The 24,781-nt window shown below is 41.8% G+C and overlaps 1 protein-coding gene across 2 annotated transcripts in view; it reads right to left on the minus strand.

Annotated features, from left to right (window-relative positions):
- Window positions 1-24,781, minus strand: part of HHAT (hedgehog acyltransferase) — a 364,249-nt gene that overhangs the window by 255,126 nt on the left and 84,342 nt on the right. For both annotated transcript variants that reach the window (XM_082612886.1, XM_082612885.1), the window contains exon 7: window positions 17,625-17,796. In XM_082612886.1, the coding sequence (XP_082469012.1) occupies window positions 17,625-17,796 (172 nt within the window). The remainder of the gene's footprint in view (window positions 1-17,624; window positions 17,797-24,781) is intronic.

The raw sequence follows: 24,781 nt of genomic DNA on the forward strand, positions 1-24,781 counted from the left end.
CTTATTAATCCATTCCTAAAATAGCTGCTTCCCATCCCTGCCAACTCTGATCTACTTGTCTGGAGGCTTAACCACCCAGCAAGGAAATGCTTCCATCTGGGAATACACAATGATTCCACTGAATCAAAAGCTACTATTATGTAGCCATTTGGGGCTCCTCATGGAACTAGGTGAACAAGCAAAGAGGGGTAATGGTGTTAGCTGGCTAAATTAATCCTCACTATCAAGGGGAAACAGAGTTACCCCTATACATTGGAGGCAGGAAGGAATACAGAGGGAACTTGTGGGGTGCTTCTCAGTATTGCTGTTTCTACTGGTTAGTTAATGGAAGACTACAGCAGCCAAACATACATAGAAGCACCTAGGGCTTAGAGCCCTCAGGAATGGAGATTTCAATCACACCACTGGGCAAAGAACCCCAAACAACAAAGGTACTGATTGAAGGCAAAGAGAACATGGAATGGAAAGTAGAGAACAAAAGTCATAAGTCCTCCGATTAGAATTAGCTCTAAAACATTTACCATTTTTCTTATTTGCTGTGCACTGTATTCACATATAAAATTTTTTTTTTCATTTCACCCAACATAGGTGTCTTTATTACCTGGACAAGAAGAATCTGTGCAGTTTGAGTCTGCCTAGCAATGCCTTGGATAGTATTAAGTAGCAGTATACTGAGGTACAACATTGCGAGTAATGGATTACACCTGTATTGTCCAATATGGTGACTAGTGCAAATGAAGAACTGATTTGTAACTTTAATTGATTTCAATTTTATATTTAAATAGCTATATATGGCTAGTGGCTACCATATTGGACAACACATATAAATTTTAACTAATATTCCTCTTCACTCCTAGCTCATTCCCCTACTATTTAACATAAAGTGTGTTGTTGGTAGTGAACTCTACAACTGAGCCCACAGTTATAGAATGTTATCATTACAACAGAACTCAAGGAGACACGGACACCCCCCTGAGAGCCTGGACTTGGACTTGGAGGCAGTTGTTGATGGGTTGTTCCTCTCTGGGGAAGGATGTGCATGTTTTGCGCTCTGTGAGGGATAGCTGTGTATCTTCTTGAAGAAGGTCAGTCTGTGGCAAAGCACTTGAGGACCATATCTAACAAGGTCTCCTTGCTTTAACTTAAATCTTGTTGGAACTCAACAGACATGAAGAGGAGCTGGTCAGCATCCTCTTCCTGTAAATTCCTGCGTTTTAACAGAATTCATCCTCCTGTTGGCCTTCAGAGAGGTACAATTACTGTCACTGTTCCCATTTGTGTCTGCCCTTCTGATGGTTTTTAGTTGGTCTCAACAGACACATTGAAAGTTACCCCCCAAACTGCTTCTATGGTCTCACTGCCGCCTTATTCTACAACCCCAGTTTATACTCCTCCAAAATGACCAAAGAGAACAATGACTTCTTAACTGCCAAATGAAACAGAATCCCTTCAAGTCCCCTCTTACCTGACCTCTCTTCAAATTCTGATCAATGGAGCACTGCTTTCTTCTTGAAACCTTCACAAAACCATTTGCTTTCTTCTTCATTTATTAATATTCCTTCTCATTTGTCACTGGATCCTCCTTTTCTACCTTCTCTTAAATGTTGATGTTTTCTAAAGTTCTATCCTTCTAGTAAGATATGTCTAATGGAGGAGCTGGAACAGCCCCCCAGCTCCACAGGGGGCAGAGGTAGCCCCATGAGGGCATGCACAACCCTGACATGGGCACCACCCATAGCCCCTAATGCTCTGTCCACTCTTTGCTCATGTAGCAAATCTTTCTAGAATCTGGTCTCCACCTGAGAATCTGATTATAGCAGCTCTAAGCCTCACTGGAAACTGAAGTAGAAGGGAAAAGAAACCAACATCTCGCTGAGAAGAGATAAAATACATGGGAAGAATATTTTATTTTGACATCTCTAGGAAAGTATGAAAGGGAATGAAAGAAAAGCAAATGTCACCTGTTGCCATGGAGCTCCTAAAGTCCTCTTAATTCGTGAGGCACACTTGAGCTCTGATGGCCAAGCCAGCCACCACTGCTTTTTCCATCCCCACCAGGAGAGGATTTAATACCTTCCACAGAGTTTGTGAATATCTTCATTGTTGGATTAACCAAACCAAATGAATCCCATAGTAAACAACCTCTATTTACACCCCTATTCCTGTTAACTTTGCAGTCATCACTTTTTTTTAATTGAAGTATAGTTGCTTTACAATATTATATTACTTTCAGGTATACAACCCGGTGATCCAATAATTTCATAGATTATACTCCATTTAAGGTTATTATAAAGTAATGGTTATATTTCCCCGTGCTTGTACAATATACCTTTGTTGCTTATTTATTTTATACATAGTAGTTTGTGTCTCTTAATTCCCTACCACTATCTTGCCCTCCCCGCTTCCCTCTCCAAACTGATCACCACTAGTTTGTTCTCTGTAACTGTGCATCTGTTTTTATGTGCTTATATTCATTCATTTTATTTTTCAGATTCCACAAATAAGTGATAACAGATTATTTCTCTTTCTCTGTCTAACTTCACTAAAGCATAATACCCTCTAGGTCCAACCATGTTGTTGCAAATGACAGAATTTCATTCTTTTATGGTTAATATTCCATTTTATATATACATATATATATATATATATATATATATATACACACACACACATATATGTATCACATCTTCTTTATCCATTCATCTGTTGATGGACGTTTAGGTTGCTTCCATATCTTGGCTACTGTAAAGAGTGCTGCTATGAACACTGGGGTGCGTATATCTTTTCGAATTAGTGTTTTCATTTTCTTCAGATATATGCCCAGGAGTGGAATTGCTGGATCATATGGTAGTTCTAGCTCTAGTTTTTTAGGAACCTCCATACTGTTCTCCATAGTGGCTGCACCAATTTACATTCCCACCAACAGTGTATGAGGGTTCCCTTTTCTCCACACCCTCTCCAGCATTTGTTATTTGTAGACTTTTTAGTGATAGTCATTCTGACTGGTGTGAGGTAATGTCTCATTGTGATTTTGATTTGCATTTTTCTGATGATTAACTATTTTGAGCATCTTTTCATGTGCTGTTGGCTATCTGTATATCTTCTTTGGAAAAATGTCTATTAAGGCCTTCTGCTCACTTTTTAAACAAGTTTTTTGTGTACTGAGTTGTACACTGTTTATAAATTTTGGACATTAACCCCTTATCAGTCATATCATTTGCAAATATTTTATTCCTTTCAATAGATTGTCTGTTTGTTTTGTTGATAGTTTCCTTTGCTGTGCAAAAGCTTTTAATTAGGTCCCAATTGTTTATTTTTGCTTTTCTTTCTTTTGCCTTACCCTTAAGATCCAAAAAAATATTGCTAAAATTTACATCAAAGATTGTTCCACCCATGTTCTCTTCTAGGAGTTTTATGATTTCTGCTCTTACAGTTAGGTCTTTAATCCACTTTGAGTTTATTTTTGTATATGGTATATATAAAAAACTATAATAGACTTCTGTACTTAATCTGTATCCTGCAACTTCACTGAACTCACTTATTAATTCTAATAGTTTTGTGGTGGGTTTTCTACATGTAGCATCATGTAATCTGCAAACAGTGACAGTTTTACTTCTTCCCTTCCAACTTGGATGACTCTCGTTTCTTTTTCTTGCCTGATTGTTGTGGCTAGGACTTCCAATACTATGTTAAATAGAAGTGGCAAGAGTGTGCATCCTTGATTTCTTCCTGATTTTAGAGGAAAAGCTTTTAACTTTTCACTATTCAGTATGATGTTAGCAGCAGGTTAGTCATAAATGGGCTTTATTATGTTGAGATATTTATGTTCCCTCTATAACACTTTGATGAGGGTTTTCATCATGAATGGATGTTGAATTTCGTCAAATGCTTTTTCTGCATCTTTTGAGATGATCATGTAGTTTTTATCCTTCCTTTTGTTAATGTGGTGTATCACATTGATTGATTTGCATATGTTGAACCATCCTTCCATTCCTGGAATAAATTCTGCTTGATCATGGTGTATGATCCTTTTTATATATTGTTGGATTCAGTTTACTAATATGTTGTTGAGGATTTTTGCATCTCTGTTCATCCAAGATATTAGTCTGTAATTTTCCTGTTTTGTATTGTCCTTGTCTGGTTTTTGTATCAGGGTAATGGTGGGATCACCAAATGTATTTGGGAGTGTCCCCCACCCCTTCAATTTCTGGAAAAGTTTGAGAAAGATAGGTACTAAGCTCTTCTTTATATGTTTGGTAGAATTCCACTGTGAAGCTGTCTGGTCCTGGACTTTAGTTTGCTGGGAGTTTTTTTATTACAGATTCAGTTTAATTACTAGTCATCAGTCTGTTCAGATTGTCTATTTCTTCCTGATTCAGCTGCAGAAGGTCTATGTGTCTGGAAAGTTGTCCATCTCTTCTAGATTGTCCAATTTGTTGCCAAATAATGGTTCATAGTATTCTCTTATAATTTTTTGTGGTACAGTTGTTATTTCTCCTTTCATTTTTATTTTTTAAATTTTGGTCTTCTCTCTTTTCTTCTTGATAAGCCTGACAAAAGGTTTATCAATTTTGTTTATCTTTTAAAAAAAACAGCTCTTGGTTTCATCGATCTTTTCTAACAGTGTTCGGTCTCTATTTTATTTATTTCCTTTCTGTCTTTAATTTTTCCTCTTTCCTGCTGACTTTGGGCTTTTTTCATTGTTCTTTTTCTAATTTGTTAGATGTTAGGTTAGGGTATTTGAGATTTTTCTAACTTCTTGAGGTAGGCCTGTATCTCTGTACACATCCCTCTTAAAATTATTTTTGCTGCATTCCATAGGTTTTGGAAAGTTGTGTTTCCATTTTCATTTGTCTTGAGGTATTTTCTGATTTCCTCTTTGCTTTCTTCACTGACGCATTAGTTTTTTAGTTTCATGTGTTTGTGTTTTTCCCATTTTTCTTCCTATAACTGATTTCAATTATAGTTTCATACCATTGTGGTCAGAAAAAATGCCTGATATAATTTCTATCCTCTTAAATTTGTTGAGACATGTTTTGTGACCTAGAATGTGGTCTATCTTAGAGAATGTTCCATGTACACTTGAAAAGAATGTGTTTCTTCTGTTTGGGGATGGAATGTCCTGTAGATATCTATTAAGTCCAACTGATCTAATATGTCATTTAAGGCCAATGTTTCCTTACTGATTTTCTTTCTGGGTGATCTGTCCATAGATGTCAGTGGGGTGTTAAAGTCCCCTGCTATCAATGATTATTGTAAGTTTCTCCCTTTAAGTCTGTTAATATTTGCTTTATATATTTAGATGCTCCTTATTGAGTACATAAATAAGGAGTGTTATATACTCTTCTTATATTGATACCTTTATCATTATAGAATGCCCTTCTTTGTCTTTTGTTATAAACTTTGTTTTAAATCTATGTTGTCTGATATGAGCATTGCTACCCCCACTTTCTTGTCATTTCTTTTTGCATGAAGTATCTTTTTCCATCCCCTCACTTTAATCTGTGTGTGTCTTTAGATCTGAAGTGAGTCTCTTGTAAGTAGCATATAAATGGGTCTTGTTTTTTATCCAATCAGCTACCATATATCTTTTGATTAGAAACTGACATTTAAAGTGATTACTGATAGGTATGTACTTATTGCCATTTTGTTACCTGTTTTCTGGTTGTTTTTGTAGTCCTTCTCTGTTCTTCTTTTAGTTTCTTTCCTTGTGATTTGATGATTTTCTTTTATGGTATGCTTGTGCTCCTTTCTCTAGTTTTTGTTATCTATTGTAGGTTTTTGATTTGTGGTTACCATGGTGTTCATAAATGTTGACCTATAACTGTATCTACTTGTTTTAAACTGGTAGTCATTTAAGTTCAAATACGTTCTAAAAGATCTACATTTTTTACTCCCCTCCCCCACATTTTGTGTTTTTGATGTCATATTTTACATATTCATGTTTATCCCTTTACCATTTATTGTGGTTGTAGTTGATTTTAAAATTTTTTGTCTTTTAATCTTTTTACTAGCTTATTTAAGTAGTTGATCCTCAGCGCTTAACATATATTTGCCTTTACTATACAGAGTGGGATTTTCCCCTCATCTACTGATCCTTGCTATAGCCTTTTCTTTTCCATTTAGATAAGATGCTTTAACATTTCTTTTAGGGTAGGTTTAGTATTGATGAACTTTTAGTTTTTGCTTTATCTGAGAAGTTCTTTATCTCTCCTTCCATTCTAAATGATAATCTTGCTGGGTAGATTATCCTATGTTGCAGGTTTTTTCCTTTCAGCATTTTAAATATACCATGCCACTCCCTTCTAGCCTGCAAAGTTTCTGCAGAAAAATCAGCTGACAACATTGTGGGGGTTCCCCTGTATATGACTCTTTATTCTTCTCCTGCTGCCTTTAGAATTCTCTCTTTAACTTTTGCCATTGGTGCACTTGATGCTGTTCAAGAGGTCCCTTAAACCGTTCTCATTTTTTTAAATTTGTTTTTCTTTTTGCTGTTCTGATTGGGTGACTTCCATTATTCTACCTTCCAGATCACTTGAGCGTTCTTCTGTATCACCTGGTCTGCTATTAATTCCTTCTAATGTGTTTTTCATTTCAGTTATTGTATTCTTCAGTTCTGACTTGTTCTTTTTTATATTTTCTAGTTCCTTGTTAAAATTCTCACTGCATTCATCTATTCTTTTCCCTATATCGGTTAACATTCTTTTTATTAATGCTTTGAATTGTTTACTGGGTAAACTATTTATTTTTGTTTCATTAGCTGTTTTTTCAGGGGTTTTCTCTTGTTTTTACAATTGAAACAAATTCTTCTGTCTTCTCATTTTGCTTAACTTTGTCTGTACAAAATTAGGTGAAATAGTTACCTATTCCAGTCTTGAAGGTGTGCTCTTGTGTGGAAGTCTCCCTATACTGTCTGCGTGTGCCCAGTGCCTGGATCTGACAGTGGGAGAGCTGGATCTAATGTGAGCAGGAGTCATGTCTTTCCCCAGGGTGTGCTGGCAGCTGTCACCTTGGTAGGAGGTGGGGCTGGAGATGGAGCAGATAGGGACAGAGCCAGGTGTGAGCTGGGACTTCTCCTCTGCTCAGTGGCCACCACCACCCTATGAGGGGCAGGGGTGGGCCCCAAGCTGCTGGAGCAGAAGCTCTGAGGGTTGGGTCCACGATGGTTCCATTCCCTTTAAGTGTGTGCTCTCCCCACTCCTAGCACTGGCACCCTTGCCCCAGAGCAGAGCAGTGCTGGAGCAAGAGGGCCTGGAGCAGGGGCTGGAGCAGGCGCTCAGCATGGGTCAGGGCTCAGGCTGTGGCAGCCCTGGCCCTAGAGTCCAAGACCACTTCTGATGCGCTGCCTCCATAAGGACCAGTACGGCTGTCCCCACCCTGTCCAGATGTCATTCCGGGTCCAAGCAGGCTCTATCCCTCACAACTGAGTACTCCGCTCAGCTGCAACGGCCCTTACTCTAGTGTGGAGCTGTATCACGAAGCAAGTGGGGCCAGAGTGGACACTCAGTGCAGGCTGGGGTGCATGCGAGGGTGGTCGTAGAAAACCAGCCAGAGTCCCATGCAGTTTCAATCTACTTTCTCCACCTTGTTCCCAGGAGTAAGCAAGTGTGTGCATGCTCTTCCTGAGTGGAGTCTAGGTTTCTTACAGTCCTCCTGTTAGTCCCACTGGCTTTCTAACCAGCTAAGGAGACTCATCTTCCTGGTGTTGGACCCCAGGGCTGCAACATCCAACATGTGGCTCAAACCTCTCACTTCCAAGGGAGGACCTCCACCTCTGTAATCCCCCTCCTCTTCTGAGTCCCCTCCCAGGGGCACAGGTCCCAAACCTCATCGCTTCTATTCACTTCCTACCCCACTCCATGTGGATCTTTCTTACAGCCTTGGTTGTGCAAGAGTCTTTCCGCCAGTCTCCAGTTAGTTTTCAGTGAGAAGTGCTCTGCATGTAGTTGTTATTTTTGAGGTTTTCATGGGGGGAGGTGAGCTCTGTGTCCTCCTACTCCACCATCCTCATTTGAATCTGCACTCATCACTTTCTGGATGATTTTCCTTTGGCACCTTATGCAGAATCTTGAATTGATCACTGGTTTGAATGTCTGATCACTCACATTCACTAGGCAGAATTCCTATAAGATTTATTTTGTTCACCTGAACGTGTACGTGAGTACTCATTCAGCACCTGTGCAGTGCACTCTTCTTTAGTGAGCGCTGAAGGGGACAGACACCAAAGGCAGTGGCACAGTTCCTTCTCCGAAGCAGCTTTCACCCTACTTAGTGGTGCTCAGAGGGAGTCATCTCTGGGCAGAGTAGAATGTCACTCAGTCCTGAGATCCTTGGAGGTGAAACCCCAGTTGTGTATCTTCTCGCATGTGAGACACAGAGGCACCTTTTATTCTGTCTGCACTGCTGCCTCACACTCAACTGCAGCTGTAGGGTGGGGAAAAAGGCCACCACAGAAGAAGAGAGAACCCCTTCACCAAGAGAACAAAAGCCTAACAGAATAAAGAAATAAAAGTATTTCTTTGCTATATCAGAAGGAAATCAGAAATTGCAGACCAGGGCCCAGGGGCCTTTGTAAGCCCTACCCTCCCTGATGCTTATTTTCTTTATCTCTCTGAACGTCCCAAGAGGGATTAGCCCTCCAACCCTGAAGCTGGGGAAATCCTGTGCACTGTAAAGAAAGGGGATGCTTGTCAGGCTCTACTCCAATCCCACGGCAGCCAGGAGGAAGGGAGACCCCGAGGAGAGACACAGGGGTGGCAGGTCTGCCACAGGGAAGTGAGAAGCAGGCCAGGCCATCTGAGCTTCCTTGACAGGGAGACAGAACACAACAGGCATTATCATTTAACACCATTAAAGCAGCATATTAGCTACTGCCTCTACTTTCTCACTTCTGATTATTCTACTACCCTGGTTTATACTCCTTAAAAATGACCAAGTCAACAACAAAACAAGTCAAACATGGCCGAAGTCAACGATGACTTTCAGAATGAAACACTCCCTTCAGTCCCCTCTTCCCTGGCCTCTCTTCAACTTCTAATAAATTGAGCCTCTCTTTCTTATCGAAACCTTCGCAAAACCATCTGCTTCCTCCTTCATTTATTAATATTCCTTCTCACTTGCTGCTGGCTCTTCCTTTTCTGCCTGCCTCTGAAATGTTGGCATTCCTTCAAGTTCTATAGTTGGCCCTCCTTTATTCTCACTCCACACATTTTTCTAGGAAATCCCTTTACTCCCATGGACTCAACTATCACATATATGTGATGGCTTTCAGATGTCTGTCTGCATCCCCAATCCCTCTCCTGAGCTCCAGTGCCATCTAACTGTAGCAGAGATGTCTCCACCTGGATGTTCAGTTTTAAGCATAACTTGTCAAAAACTGGACTCTTGGGGCTTCCCTGGTGGCACAGTGGTTGAGAGTCTGCCTGCCGATGCAGGGGACATGGGTTCGTGTCCTGGTCCGGGAGGATCCCACATGCTGCGGAGTGGCTGGGCCCGTGAGCCATGGCCACTGAGCCTGAGCGTCCAGAGCCTGTGCTCCGCAACGGGAGAGGCCACAACAGTGAGAGGCCTGCGTACCGAGAAAAAAAAAAAAAAAAAAAAAAAAAAAACTGGACTCTTTATTCTTCCTTAAAACCTGCTCCCAGTCCTCCTATATTCCCTGCTCTTGGTGAATGGAAGTGCCAATCATCACCTAAACTCTAAACCAGAAGATTCCCTAGATCTTCCCTCTCTCATCTTCCCTGTCTCACTGGTGAGCAGAGCCTATTGACTGTACCTCCATCCCTCTCATCACTCCCTTCTTCTCCAACCTCCCTGCTTCACTCAAGTCCTCATCACCTTGCTGCTGACTGAGTCTAATGTTCCATCATGTAAAGCACTGTCTGGCTCTTTAATATTTGTTGAATAAAGACATGGACCTTTTTCTATCAGATTTTCCTATTTCTAGTTTTACTCCACTCTGATTCATATTCTACACTGCAAGCAGAATATTTCTAAACCCCAAATCTAATTCTGTTTCCTCTCCCCTTAAATATTTTGTGGTTTCAGGGCTTCCCTGGTGGCGCAGTGGTTGAGAGTCCGCCTGCCGATGCAGGGGACACGGGTTCGTGCCCCGATCCCAGAAGATCCCACATGCCGCGGAGCGGCTGGGCCCGCGAGCCATGGCCGCGGAGCCTGTGTGTCCGGAGCCTGTGCTCCGCAACGGGAGAGGCCACAGCAGTGAGAGGCCCGCGTACAGCAAAAAAAAAAAAAAAAAAAAAAAAAAAAAAAAAAAATATTTTGTGGTTTTCACTCTTTGGGTATTTAAATTACTTAAAGTATAAAAATACGTCCATGGGTCCCTATTACCTAATAAAAGGTAGAACAAATCCTTCTTAGCATGATCCAGAAGCTCTTCCTAATAAAAACCCTTCATGTCTTTCTGGCAGAATCTCTCACTATACCTTAGACTCTGCGTCCAGCTCTCCTTACAACTCACAGTTCTCTGAGTACAGCAGAGTAACCCATACCAAGCAGGACCTTTATTTATGCTGCAGCCCAACCCCTCCCCCTCAGCCCTGTCCATATGTTCTTCTTAACAAGGACTGCCCTCCTTGTTAAGATAAACTATTTTACCAGAGCCTAATCTACTGGGATTTTATCAGAGCTTTACCAACTTGGGGAAAGGAAAATTCCCAACTCTACTCTGCTATATAGCCTTCCATATGAATGGAAAAAAATACCCAACTCCAGTACCCCCTAGTCCTCCTATACTACCAAAGAGGATAGGGGGGAGAAAACCTGAGACTCATTTGTGAAGTTCACATCACAGGGGCATAGACTCACTGAAAGTCTGAGACCTAATCACAGAACTAAAGAACACTTCCCCTCTCCCAACACCTTATATACTAAAGTTCTTTTTACTCAGCACATCATGTCCACCTTTCCAAAAAACATTACAAAGCATACTAAAAGGCAAAAAAAACAAAAAAATAAAACCCCAAAACACAGACAAAGCAGCAGAACCAGACCTAGATATGGCAGGGATGTAGGAATTATCGAATTGGGAATTTAAAACAACTATGATTAATATATGAAGAGCTTTAACAGAAAAGGTAGACAACATGCAGGAATAAGATGGATAATGTAAGCAGAGAGATGGAAATGCTAAGAATCAAAGAAATGCTAGAGCTCAAAAACACTGAACAGAAATGAAGAAAGCCTTTGAAAAGCCTATCAGTAGACTGCATACAGCTGAGGGAAAAACCTCGAGCTTGAGGATTTGTCAATAAAAACATCTAAACACGCAAAGCAAATAGAAAAAAGACTGAAGGAAAAAAACACAGAATGGAGTACCCAAGAACTGTGGGACAATTAGAAAAGGTGTAACATAAATGTAATGGGAATACTAAAAGGAGAAGAACAGAAGCAATATTTGAAGCAATAATGACTAAGAATTTCCCCAAATTAATATAAGACACCAAACCAAAGATCCAGGAGCTCAAGGAACACCAAGCAGGATAAATGCCCCCAAAACTGCACCTATGCATATCATATTCAAACTTCAGAAAACCAAAGGCGAAGAAAAAACACTGAAAGAAGCAAGGTGGTGGAGGTGGGAAACATCTAACCTGTAGAGGAACAAAGATAAGAATTACCTGCCGCTTCTCCTAGAAACGTGCAAGCAAAGAGAGTAGAAGAAAACATTTAAAGTACTGACAGGAGAAAAAACAACCACCTAGAACGCTGTGGTCCTGTGAAAGTATCCTTCAAAAGTGAATAAGAAATAAAGTCTTCCTCAGACAAACAAAAATGGTGGAGTTTGTTTCCAGTAGACTTGACTTGCAGGAAATGTTAAAAGAAATTCTTCAGAGAGAAGGAAGATGATATAGGTTAGAAACTTGGATCTATATAAAGAAGGGAAGAGCTAATAAATGAAGGTAAAATAAAACCTTTGCTAATTCTTTTCTATTCTTGATCTAACAAATAACAGTTTGTTCAAAATCATAAAAGCAACAATGTATTTACCACTACAGTTTATATATAAGTAAAATGAACGATAGTAATGACACGAACGACAGGAGGGAGGAATAGGCATATTTTATTATAAGGAACAATCAGGAATATTTTAAGGTACTTGCAGTATCTGTTAAGTGATATTGTGTTATCTGAAAATAGATTCGGAGTAGTTGTAAATGTATACTGCAAATTTTACAGCAACTACTAAGAAAGTTAAAAAAGAAGTATACTTGATATGCTAAGAAAATAAAGAAAACGGAATGATATAAAATGTTTAATTAAAAACAAAAAAGGCAAACAAAGAATGAAACATAAAAATAGGAACAAAAATCAAGGGCGATGAATAGAAAAGAGTAACGAACATGATAGATAATCCAATCATATCAATAATCACTTTAAACATCAATGGTCTAAATACATCCATTAAAAGACAGAGATTATCAGAGTGGATCAAAAAATAGGACCCAACCATATATTGCCTAAAAGAAACCTACTTTAGGGCTTCCCTGGTGGCACAGTGGTTGAGAGTCCACCTGCCGATGAAGGGGACACGGGCTCGTGCTCCGGTCCAGGAAGATCCCACATGCCGTGGAGCAGCTGGGCCTGTGAGCAATGGCCGCTGAGCCTGCGCGTCCGGAGCCTGTGCTCCGCAACGGGAGAGGCCACAACAGTGAGAGGCCCGCGTACCACAAAAAAAAAAAAAAAAAAAAAAGAAACCTACTTTAAATATAAAGATACAGTTAAGTTAAAAGTAAAGGCATAGAGAAAGATATACCATACTAAGACTAATCAAAGCTGGAGTAGATATATTTCAGACACATCAGACCTCCAAGCAAGGAAAATTATCAGAGATAAAAAGGGGCATTACATAATGATAAAGGGGTCACTTCTCTAAAAAGACATAATAATGTATAATACGTATGTGCATAACAACAGAGGGTCAAAATATGTGAGGCAAAAACTGATAGAAAAGCAAGGAGAAACAGATGAATCCAACTATTGTAATTAGAGATTTCACCACCCCTCTAACAGAAATGGACAGATCTATCAGGCAGAAAATCAGTAAGGACATGGTTGAACTCAACAGCACCATCAGTCAAGTGGATATAACTGACATCTATGGCTATTTTATCCAACAACAGAATACACAGTCTTCTCAAGCTCACATGGAACATTCTCCAAGACAGACCACATTCTGGACCATATAACACACCTAAATAAATTTAAGAGAACAGAAATCATACAATGTCTGCTCTCAGATAATAATGGATAATAATGGAATTAAATTAGAAATCAACAATAGATAGCTAGGAAATCTCAAAATACTTGGAGATTAAACAGGAAAAAAGGCAAGGATGTCCCCTTTCACCACTCCTTTTCAATATCATACTGGAAGTCTTAGCTAATTCAATAAAAGAAGAAAATGAAACAAAAAACATGTACTTTGGGAAGGAAAAAATTACTTTTCCTTGCAGATGACATGATTGTCTATGTAGAAGATCCCAAAGAAACAACAAAATCTCCTGGAATAAGAGATTGTAGCAAGGTTGTACAAAATAAGGTTAATATAGTAAAGTCAATCACTTTTCTATTTACCAGCAGTAAACAAGTGGAATTTGAAACTAAAAACACAATACCATTTACATTAGTACCCCCCAAAAAAATTCAGGTATAAATATAAATATAACAAAATATGTGCAAGTTATATATGAGGAAAACTAAAAAAGTCTGATGAAAGAAATCAGAGAAGAACTAAATAAATGGAGAGACAGCCATGTTCATGGATAGAAAGACTCAAGATAACAAGATATCAATTCTTCCATACTCCATCTATAGATTCAATGCAATCCAAATCAAAATCCTAGCAAGTTAGTTAGTGAATATCAACAAACTGATTCTAAAGTTTATATGGAGAGGCAAAAGACCCAGAATAACCAGCACAACATTGGAGAAGAAGAAGAAAGTCAAAGGCCTGCCACTATCTGACTTCAAGACTTACTTTAAAGCTACATTAATCAAGACAGTGTGACACTGGTGAGAGAATAAACAAAAAGGTCAATGGCACAAAACAGAGAGCCAAGAAATAGACTCATAAATATAAATAAAGTCGACCAATCTTTGACAAAGGAGCAAAGGCAACATAATGGAGCAAAGACAGTCTTTTTAACAAATGGTGCTGGAAGAAATTCATGTCTAATTTCTTACACAGTTCACAAAAATTAACTCGAAATAGATCATAGACCTAAACATAAAACACACAACTCTAAAACTCTTAGAAGATGACACAGGAGAAAACCTAGGTGACCTTGGGGATGGTGGATTTTTTAGATACAACACCAAATGCATGATCCATGAAAGAAATAATTGATAAGCTGGATTTCATTAAAATTGAAAACTTTTGCTCTGTTAAAGGCACTGTCAAGAGAAAGAGAAGATAAGCCACAGACTGGGAGAAAAATATTTGCGAAAGACACACCTGATAAAGGACTGTTATCCTGGCAAGTATGTGGAGTAGCAGGCACTCATAACTTGCAGGTAAGAAAAAAAAAAAAAAAAAAAGCCAGCTTGAAAAATGTCAGTTTGGCAGTTTCTTACGAAAATAAACATTTTCTTACCATATAATCACTCCAAAGGAGTTGAAAACTTATGGCCACATAAAACTCTGCACGTGGATATCTATAGCAAATTTATTCATAATTGCAAAACTTAGAATCAACTGAGATGTACTTCAGTAGACAAACAGATAAATGAACTGTGGAACATCCAGACAATGTAATATTATTCAGCACTAAAAACAAATGATCTATCAAACCGTAAAAAGACATGGAGGAACCTCAGATGCATATCACCATGTGAAAGATGCCAATCTGAAAAAACTACATACCGTATGATTCCAACTGTACAACAACATTCTGGAAAATGTAAAACTATGGAGATGGTAAGAAGATCAGTGGTTGCCAGGGATTAAAGGGGAGAGAGGGATGAATAGAGCACAGAGAATCTTTAGGGCTGTGAAACTACTCTGTCTCATATTATAGGAGTGGATACACGTCATTACACATCTGTCAAAACCCACAGACTATACAACACGAGTAAATCCTAATATAAAGATGGACTTCGGGTGATAATGACGTGTCATTGTAGGTTTATCAACTGTAACAAATGTACCACACTGGTGGGAACACTGATACTGGCGGAGGCTGTGCACGTGTGGGGCAGGGGATATATGGGAAATCTCTGTACTCTGCTCTCAGTTTTGCTATAAAACCAAAATCGCTCTAAAAATAAAGTCTATTTAAAAAAAAAAGATTTTATAAAAAGGGAATGATAAACCCAAAAGTCAGGTTATCTTTGTGGAGGGAGTGAAAGGAGGTGATTGGGTTATTATGGGTGCAAACAAAGGGCTTGTAGGATTCTGGTTAGTTCTTAAGCTGAGTGGTTGTTACCCAAATGGACGCCTAATGACTTTTCTTTGTCACTGGATCTACCACCCTTAGTGCTGACCTTAGGAGTAATAGCTGTCTAAGATAACTTTTCCTATTTGTTTAAACCCCATTTTCAGTTTTGCTTTCCAATTTTCATAGTTAAAATCACCCAAAAGGATACAATCTCTTAATTTGGATGTAGTACAACTGGGATCTGATTTAGCATAAGCCATCACTTAACCCTATTTTGTTTGCCTAAGTGTATCATGAAAGCCTTAGATTATTAGTTACCCCCAACTACGAAAAAAGATTTTGTCTGGGAAGAACAGACTGTCACTAAAACAACTCAGCATTTTTCCAATCCTAAAAGGCATCTTCCTTGAAAACATTCCGATTAAGCATGTGTGATAACAAGGGCAATCAAGATTTTTTTAAAAAAAAATCTATAAATCACCAAACAGATAAGAAGTCAGGCTATTACTCTTGCCCTCGGCAGAGAGCAGCTTAATCTGGCCGGAAGATCACACATTTCCCATTGGAGCCACAGGCTGGAGGTCAGAGCACGGGGCTGAATTTCAGTTCTTGAAAGGAGTGCAAAGAAATGAAAAGATTTTGTTCAGAAAGGAGCATGTTCTCTGCTGTTTCGGCCAGAGCAATACAGAACGATAGCATCTCCACAGAAAAGTCTTATACTGGAGACTGTGTCCTGCTAAGGAAATAAGACCTCCAGCCCACCTACCTGCAGACAGAAAGAAATGGGTAGACAAGGAAAAGGGGCCAACCAAGAGGCCTACATAAGAACACACCATTAATTCTATCTATCAGTCATTTTACGAGGTAAGCCCTTCACCTTCATGGTTTCACTTAATCCTCCAAACAACCTGCAAAGGTTGAGTCTGCTCATTTGACAGGTGAACATGCAGACAGTTCTAGCAAGCTGCCAAAGACTGCCCACTAGCGACTGGTGGAGCCGAGGTTCAAGCCTATGTCTGGCTGTGAATGGATAAAGAAGATGTAGTACATATATACAACGGAATATTACTCAGCCATAAAAAAGAATGAAATAATGCCATTCGCACCAACATGGATGGACCTAGATGTTATCATACTACGTGAAGTAAGCCAAACAGAGAAAGACAAATATCATATGCTATCACTTATATGTGGAATCTAAAAAAATGATATGGGGCTTCCCTGGTGGCGCAGTGGTTGGGAGCCCGCCTGCCGATGCAGGGGACATGGGTTCGTGCCCCGGTCTGGGAGGATCCCGCATGCCGCAGAGCGGCTGGGCCCGTGGGCCATGGCCGCTGAGCCTGCGCATCCAGAGCCTGTGCTCCGCCACGGGAGAGGCCACAGCAGTGAGAAGCCCGCGTACAGCAAAAAAAAAAAAATGATACGAATGAACTTATTTACAAGACAGAAATAGACCCACAGACATAGAAAACTAACTTATGGTTACCAAAGGGGAAAGTGGGGGGCAGAGGGAGGGATAAATTAGGAGTTTGGGATTAACAGATACACACTACTATATATAAAACAGATAACCAACAAGGACCAACAAGTATAGCACACGGAACTATACTCAATATTTTGTAATAACCTATAAGGGAAGAGAATCTGAAAAAGAATATATATATATACGTATATACATATATATATACACACACACACATATGCACGTGTGTGTGTATATATATATATACACATATATGTATGTATAACTGAATCACTTGCTGTACACCGGAAACTAACACAACATTGTAAATCAACTACACTTCAATAAAAAAAAAAAACTATATCTGTCTGACTCTAAAGCTCATGCTCTTTGCTTTATATCATACAGGAAAACAACAAGGATTACTGCAGAACTCAGTCTTAAAGCATTACCTCTTAGCAGGGGCTACAAGGCCTTCTCCTGTCAAGTGCAATGCTGGCCATACCAGGAAGATGCGGACCAGCTGAACTTAGCAGGATTCCATTAGGAAGACGGATTGCTACCATCCTTGGTTCCAAGACCACCAAGCCTGACCCTCACCTCTGTCAGCCACCTCACACATGCGTCACCTCGGCCACAAGAGGAACAAGGTGAAAAAAAGGAGGGTTTGCTCAAGGCAACTACACCCCTGTCTGCACCCGGTCCAGCTTCGCCATGAAGCTACCTCTCTCGATGCTTGTTCTACCGCCAGTGATTTCCACCATTACCTAAGGTCCAACATGAGACGGCCCTCAGGAGGGAGGTGCTGCTGTAGATGGCGTGCATGTACATAAGATGAATCATCAGCTCTGCCAGCCACCAACAGGAGAGGAGGCGGCCCAGCCCCCGGAGAAGGATGGAAAGGCTGGCCTTGGGCGAGCCCTGCTCCTGCTGCTGCATCTAAAGTAGAAACAGAAGAAGTCATTAGATGGCACCTCCATTTTTTTTTTTTTTTAAAGAAGATGTTGGGGGTAGGAGTTTATTAATTAATTTATTTATTTTTGCTGTGTTGGGTCTTCGTTTCTGTGCAAGGGCTTTCTCTAGTTGTCACGAGCAGGGGCCACTCTTCATCACAGTGCACGGGCCTCTCACTATCACGGCCTCTCTTGTTGCGGAGCACAGGCTCCAGACGCGCGGGCTCAGTAGCTGTGGCTCATGGGCCTAGTTGCTCCGCAGCATGTGGGATCCTCCCAGACCAGGGCTCAAACCTTGTGTCCCCTGCATTAGCAAGCAGATTCTCAACCACTGCGCCACCAGGAAAGCCCCACCTCCATTTCTAAAACCTTTCAGAGTCCCCTAGACAACGTTTTTATAAATTTTCGTTTTCGCTACATCTTCTAAGGGAGGGCCGGTTTAGTTTGCCTCGGGAACACTCGGCATTCTCGGGTAAAAAAAACCATGTCTGACAAATACCATATGATATCACATATATGTGGAATCTAAAAATTATGAGACAAATGAACTTATTTACAAAACAGAAATAGACCCACAGACATAGAAAGCAAACTTATGGTGACCAAAGGGAAAAGGGGGTAGGGATAAACTGGGAATTTGGGATTAACAGATACACACTACTATATATAAAATAGATAACCAACAAGGACCTACTGTAGAGCACAGTAATATATTACAAGATGTTCAATATCTTATAATAACCTATAATGGAAAAGAACCTAAAAAAGAATAGATAGATAACTGAATCACTTTGCTGTACAACTGAAACTAACAGAACATTGTAAATCAACTATATTTCAATTTAAAAAAAATTTTTTAAGTCATGTCCAAGCTAGAAAACTCTGTCCAAGAGCAAGAATAGGGTGGAGGCCATAAGCTAGCCCAGTGCCGAGAACCAAGAAGGGGTTCCGCATCCCTTCACCCCAGCAGCAGCCCTGCCAAAACCCAGGATGGAGGGCAGTTCCTGATGTATCCTAGACAAACACAGAAAAACAAGAGAGCACATATAAGTTTTCCAGATCTTACACTGACACGATTTTATTAGACTGAAGGCTGCCTGGAAATGCAGAGGTGAAGTGACTGCCTTAATTATGAAGTTGTATCTGCACACATTAGCTGGCAGAGGATATGGACTTGGTTCAGCAAGGGCTTGACAATTAGGGCTCCAGACACTACATGAACAAGAGAGGCCCATCCCTAGGGGAAGGTGATCCTGACATGCTTCTTTAACTTCTCCTCTCCTCTGACCATCAAGGCGCAGTGGGTCCCATGGCAGCCAGGAGGGGTGGCAGGCACTGCCCTTAGAGGTGATGGGCTATCTACACTCCAAGGAGTTAATTTCTATTCCATTCTTGAGCATCTATTCTACCACGGTCTCAAACGGTCCTCTTACAGCAAGAAACAAGACCAAGAAATTCTGGCTGGCGCAGTGAAACTGCGATAAGCTGCATAAATGGCTTTCCCCCTTTTGCCATCTGCTTGGTTAGCTACGCCCAGGAAAGCTGTTGTTTTAAATTTTTTAATGTAAGTTGATCAAATTAACAGGAATTTCCTTTCATTTTCTTCAGTTCACCTCAGAAAGATATTTATTAGGAAACAAAAGTAACTGCCTTGAAGGATCCACCCAGCCAAGTTTGACAGGGGAAGCGCTAGCTGGGAAGGTTATCCAGGAAGGAAGGTGGGGCACAGGGGGATTTGCAGTCTTGCAGGGATCACAGCTCACTGCAATTATAGCCGCAGCACAGCAACCCAATGCAGACCCCTTTCCCTCTCTAGGCATAACTGAGGGTGGTTTTCATATGAATCCTTACGTCAAGCGCGCGTGCTACATGCTACAAAGTCTGGAGAGGAGCATCGACAAGCCAGTGGATGGCGAAATCCTCAGTGAGAGACCCCCTACCTGCCCAATCCGTTGTGTCTGCATTATATAATTGAGAAGAAAAAGGAAATAACCCAAACTTCCAACAGTATGGGCTTGGGGCTTGGTTAAATGCATGAGTGCGCCTCAATCTTACATAGCCATGAAAACTATTTTTTGATATAAACGTGCATAAATAAAGAAAGGCTGGAGACACAGACACCAAAATGACAGCAGTGATGGTAACCTTTGGATGGTAAGATTCTTAAGTTATTTTTTAACAATTATTATTTTGTAATCAGGGCAAAAAGTAACTTTACGATATTGTGAAGACTTTGGTCCTCTCTGTTAAAGAGGCAAGCCCTCTGTTTCTGCAGCCTTCTTGTAAAAAATGCCGAGTCTCAGGACCTCCCCAGGGGAGCCCAGCATCCTCTCTATGAGCAAGTAAGCCTCTCTCTCTTTTGTGCTACCCATCTTTATTTCTCCTTACCTTCCCACCTCACTTGGAGACTTTCTTAGTTACATGCTGAGTTGCCCTTTGTTCATTCTCAACCCTTTTTCAACTCTCTAAAGCAAACTCATTTTGACCAAATGACCATCAGCAAACGAAGAAACAATTACGAATACAGTGTCCATTAGTCTATGGAGGCTAGGACAGTTCACACCAAGGCAACTGGGGAAGCTAAGACATGAAGAGACACCTAAAACCATTCCAGACCAACAGAAGGGGCCTTTCTTGGTGCCAGACTCTTGGCGGAAAGCAGATTCCCTGAATGAATGTGATAACGACCTCAAAAGCCTTGTTGACAAAAGACAATCTTTGCACAACTGTCTCCAGTGTTCCCAAATAAGCAATTATGCACATGGCCTGCAGGCCCCTGAGCAGTTGCCTAACCCCAAGCTCAGGTCCCCTGAAGACCAGAACTGCACCCGAGGCCTTGGAGCATCACTGGGTGTGCAGCCCCATCCCAGGGAGAGGAGAAGCATCTAGACAGGAGAGAAGCCACTGTGAGGTCAGAACAAACAGCCACGCCAGGCAATCAGGAAAATAAGTCTGTCCAATCACCTCCACCTCCAGGCGACCACATTTCAAGGTCAGTCCAGAGGCCCTCCTTTCCTTCCCCAAACAATGCACGGTCTAAAATGACGCGAGTATCTGTAATTAAGAAGAAACATGAGGTGCGTTTTGTGACTGACTGGCCTCCCAATAATGACTTCCCTACTTTCCCCAGGGCCAAACTTGCTCTCCAGGTTTAAAAAGGCATACTTATGTGTCACCACTGGACCAGAAGGGCTGGACTTTTCTCTGCAATGCTCCCTTTTTGTTGCTGGATGCCTCCCCATTCAAAGTAAGAGAAACATCTATTCCTTAAGTGCACAAGTAAACACAGCAGAAGGAAAACAATCCAATTTTTCATTCTATTCGCTTTTACTTAAAAACATGGTTATTAGTCTTTCTTCAGAGTTGCACCGTTATTACAGTCCATTTATATTTGTCCCCTGTCAATTCAGCAGGAGGAAAAGACACACCATACACAGCTCACCTAATGAGCAGGGTGGCTCACTATTCAACCTCTGCATGCAAAGCGTTTCACTTGAGATATTTCAAACTGAGGGGAGTGCCCATCTTAAGACCGCTGGAAACTGCCATCAATGGGAATTTTTAGTTAAGGCTCCACTAAAACATACACATTAACTCATCTGCAAAGTGCATTTTAAAACACGTTATATTTTAAAACCTCATTTCATGCAAATTGCATAAAAAGGAATATCGAAGCCCTTCAAAGATATTCTAGTGATTAAAGATGACAGTTCTCAAAGATGAAAGGTTCTTTTCTTTCACATACGAATAATACCCATGTTGGAGAGCACCAAACAGAAGCCTTCCCCAGAGGCAACTGTTCAACTGAGTTACCTCTGCTCCAACCTCCACGCTTGGGTCAAAGGCACTGTAGCCCGAGTCTTGTTCCTTTGTAACACGGGAGCTTCTCTGCAGCCCAGGGTCATAGACCGTACCCCCTACTTCCAGGAAATCATTCCCTAATCAGACCCTCACTGCCCCTCCCCAGCATCCAGACCAAGGCCAGTAGTACCGAGTGGTCTCTGGCAGAACAGCAAATGGGGCCTGCGGTCAGTGTAGCTGCCACAGGACTGGGACCTGGTCTGGCCAGCTTGAGCCTCCAGACCCGCACGTCCACCAGATCACACTGCTTCCTCCCTCTAACTCCTGTGAGGCTCACCAAGCTGGCAACAAGGCTCTGTCTGGTCTTTGTCCCTCCCACCCCAACGCGCATTGCATTAGCCTGTCCTTGCCTCTGTGTTACCGTCTGTGAAGTGGGAGTAACAACAGTGCCTCTCTCCTGGGGTTGTTGCCAGGATGAAAGGCATCAGAACATGGAAAGCCTGGTTAGGAGTAAGTGCTCGGTTAGGGTTACTTCTCACAGTTAGCACCATTCCAGATGCACCCTAGAACCAGAGCCCATCCCATACCCTGAGTGGTTTGTCTGGAACACTGACTGCCAGGCCTGGTCCTTCAGGGGCTGGGCCCGCCCCTGCACCTGCAGCCACTGCCTGCATCTGTCTTCCGCTGGCCTCCTCTGAGATCAAGGATGGTCCCTGTCCAGAATCCTGCCCAGAATGGCCCCTGCTGCTGCCCTCACCTATCAGCCTGGACACCCAGGGCCTCAGTTCTGGCATAAACTTATGTTAGTTCTCACCCTCGGGAGCTTCCCTGGGTGAAATCTGGCCCCTTGTACACAGAGGGCAAGGAGCGACCAAAGAAACACAGCCAGGTCATTCCGGATTGGCAGGTGGCAGGTTTAATAAGCAAGGGAGCTTACAGACGAGCCTTGCCTTGGGCGCTGAAAGGCAAGTGGATCTCTGCATCCACTGCCAGAATTCTAAAGTTTAAATAGAGGCCTTACCTGGGTTTAGTCACGTCGTCAGTTCAGACGGTCTCAACAACACCTTCCTCTTTCAAGGTCAAGGCTATGTCCCTGAAATGGCTCCTAGTATGGGAATGGCAGGCAGAACGTACATTCCAAGGGCAGGGGAGGGGTGAGGAGCCTCCAACTGCCCAGGTCCAGACTGCAGGTCAATCAGTGGTCACATCCTTTCAATGCCCTCCTCCAACAACTTACCCCAGAAGTGCCCCCGCTTTTGGATAACAATAACAACAATAGTAAGAGTTAACACCTCATCATGTTACATGTCGAGCCCCACTATCTATACAAAATCATTTAATCCTTAGGACAACCCTATGAGGGAGGTATTATTGCTTTTCCCATTTCATTGATAAGGAAACTGAGTCACAAATAAGGTGAGTAACTCAGCAAAAGCTCTCAAGCCAAAGCAGAGCAGGGATTCAAACCCTGTAACAATAGGATTGGGCGCAAGAGTCTTTGCTCTTAACCACCAACCTAGTTCCCTATTTGAGCACTGGCTCTTCCCCTCGGGGCAGGAGCACAGCCCTCAGCAAGGAAAAGCCCCCTGGTCCTCCCACACCCAGGCTCACCGTCCCCCCCATATCAGCTCCTCCCTCACTGCATGATTCAACCTGCTCAGAGTTAAGATGTGGTGGCCCCAGGCTCCCAGCTCAGCAAATAAACAGCATTTCCTGCCTTTCCCTAGACCTCCCCGACCCTGTCGCCCGACCTCACCCCCGGCTCCGTATCTGAGTTCCATAGAACCCTGGGAGAAAAATAAACGGGGCCCATATTCCTGAAACTCCAAATGCCATCAGAGATGGCCTTCAAGTTAAGGCACTGAGGCCTGTTGACAGGCACATTTTCCCCTGTTCATGATTGATGTGTACAAATTTCACATGCCATACATTACAGAGGCACCTCTTCTATACTTGCCTCATCTTGGATATGTAAATTTACACACTAAAACAAAAACAAAAACAAAAACAAAACTGGGTGAAAGAGAACATTCTCCCAGGGTGGACCTAGTACTGTAAATTTATGGACCGTGGTTCGCCCAGCTGGGTTCGTCTCCACGGTAAGGCTGTGCTGCCCCCTGGTGGCAAGTCTCTCTCTGCTCTTTAGAGCTTGTGAGCGTTGACCTGAGAAGCTAAGAGCCAAAATTTCAATACTACCATTTCCTATTAACATTTATTCATTCACACAAGCACTCGTTCAGAGCAAACCTTACTTACAAGCTCCTCCAGTTGGCTTTCTTCTGCCCCCTCCCGGCTTCTCTGAAGGAGTCCTTTCACTACTAGATTAGCTCCCTAGTTTAACTGCTCTCCTTTTAGACCCATTTTTCTCACAGGAGGTAAGTGCCCCATAGACACCCCCAGCAACTGCAGAAACCATCTGGCTTGTTTTTATTGCCCTGTAGCTTACTAAACATTTTGCATTTTCTAGACTGACTTTTCTATGAATCTTCTCAGACCATAGAGAAAGGTTTCAACTTGCCTTTTTGAGTTCCCTGCTTTTGGCAATCGCTACCACTTTGAAAGGGGTAAAAAAAAAACAGAGAGAGGGGACATAGATGCTACCTGGAGTCTCCAGACCTGACTCCCTACAGGGAGAAACCCCTTCATTTCCCCAGGCTGAAACTCAAGAACAAGAGCCTTTGGCTAAGGATTTAGGTGAGCGATAATCTCAAAGCTCGCCTCTGTGTAACATATTCAGGACCCTGAGACCCGCCTCTCATATTCCCTCAAGACCCTACAGGGTACAATCAGAAAGGAGGAGACAGACGAGAACTAAGAAGAATGATGATTTGCCTAACAACAAAGCACAGATCCCATAGGGCTAAGCTCCTTAATGGATAAGAGGCAGTTAGGAAAATAATTTGTTTCCTCTTTCTTTATATATATAAATTTATTTATTTTATTTTTGGCTGCATTGGGTCTTGGTTGCTGTGCGCTGGCTTCCTCTAGTTGCGGCGAGCGGGGCCTACTCTTCTTTGAGGTGCACGGGCTTCTCATTGCGGTGGCTTCTCTTGTTGCGGAGCACAGGCGCTAGGCGTACGGGCTTCAGTAGTTGTGGTGCACAGGCTCAGTAGTTGTGGCTCGCGGGCTCTAGAGCGCAGGCTCAGTAGTCGTGGCGCACGGGCTTAGTT

This window comes from Mesoplodon mirus (genome assembly GCF_964341445.2).
Source record: "Mesoplodon mirus genome assembly, chromosome: 3".
Lineage (NCBI taxonomy): Eukaryota > Metazoa > Chordata > Mammalia > Artiodactyla > Ziphiidae > Mesoplodon > Mesoplodon mirus.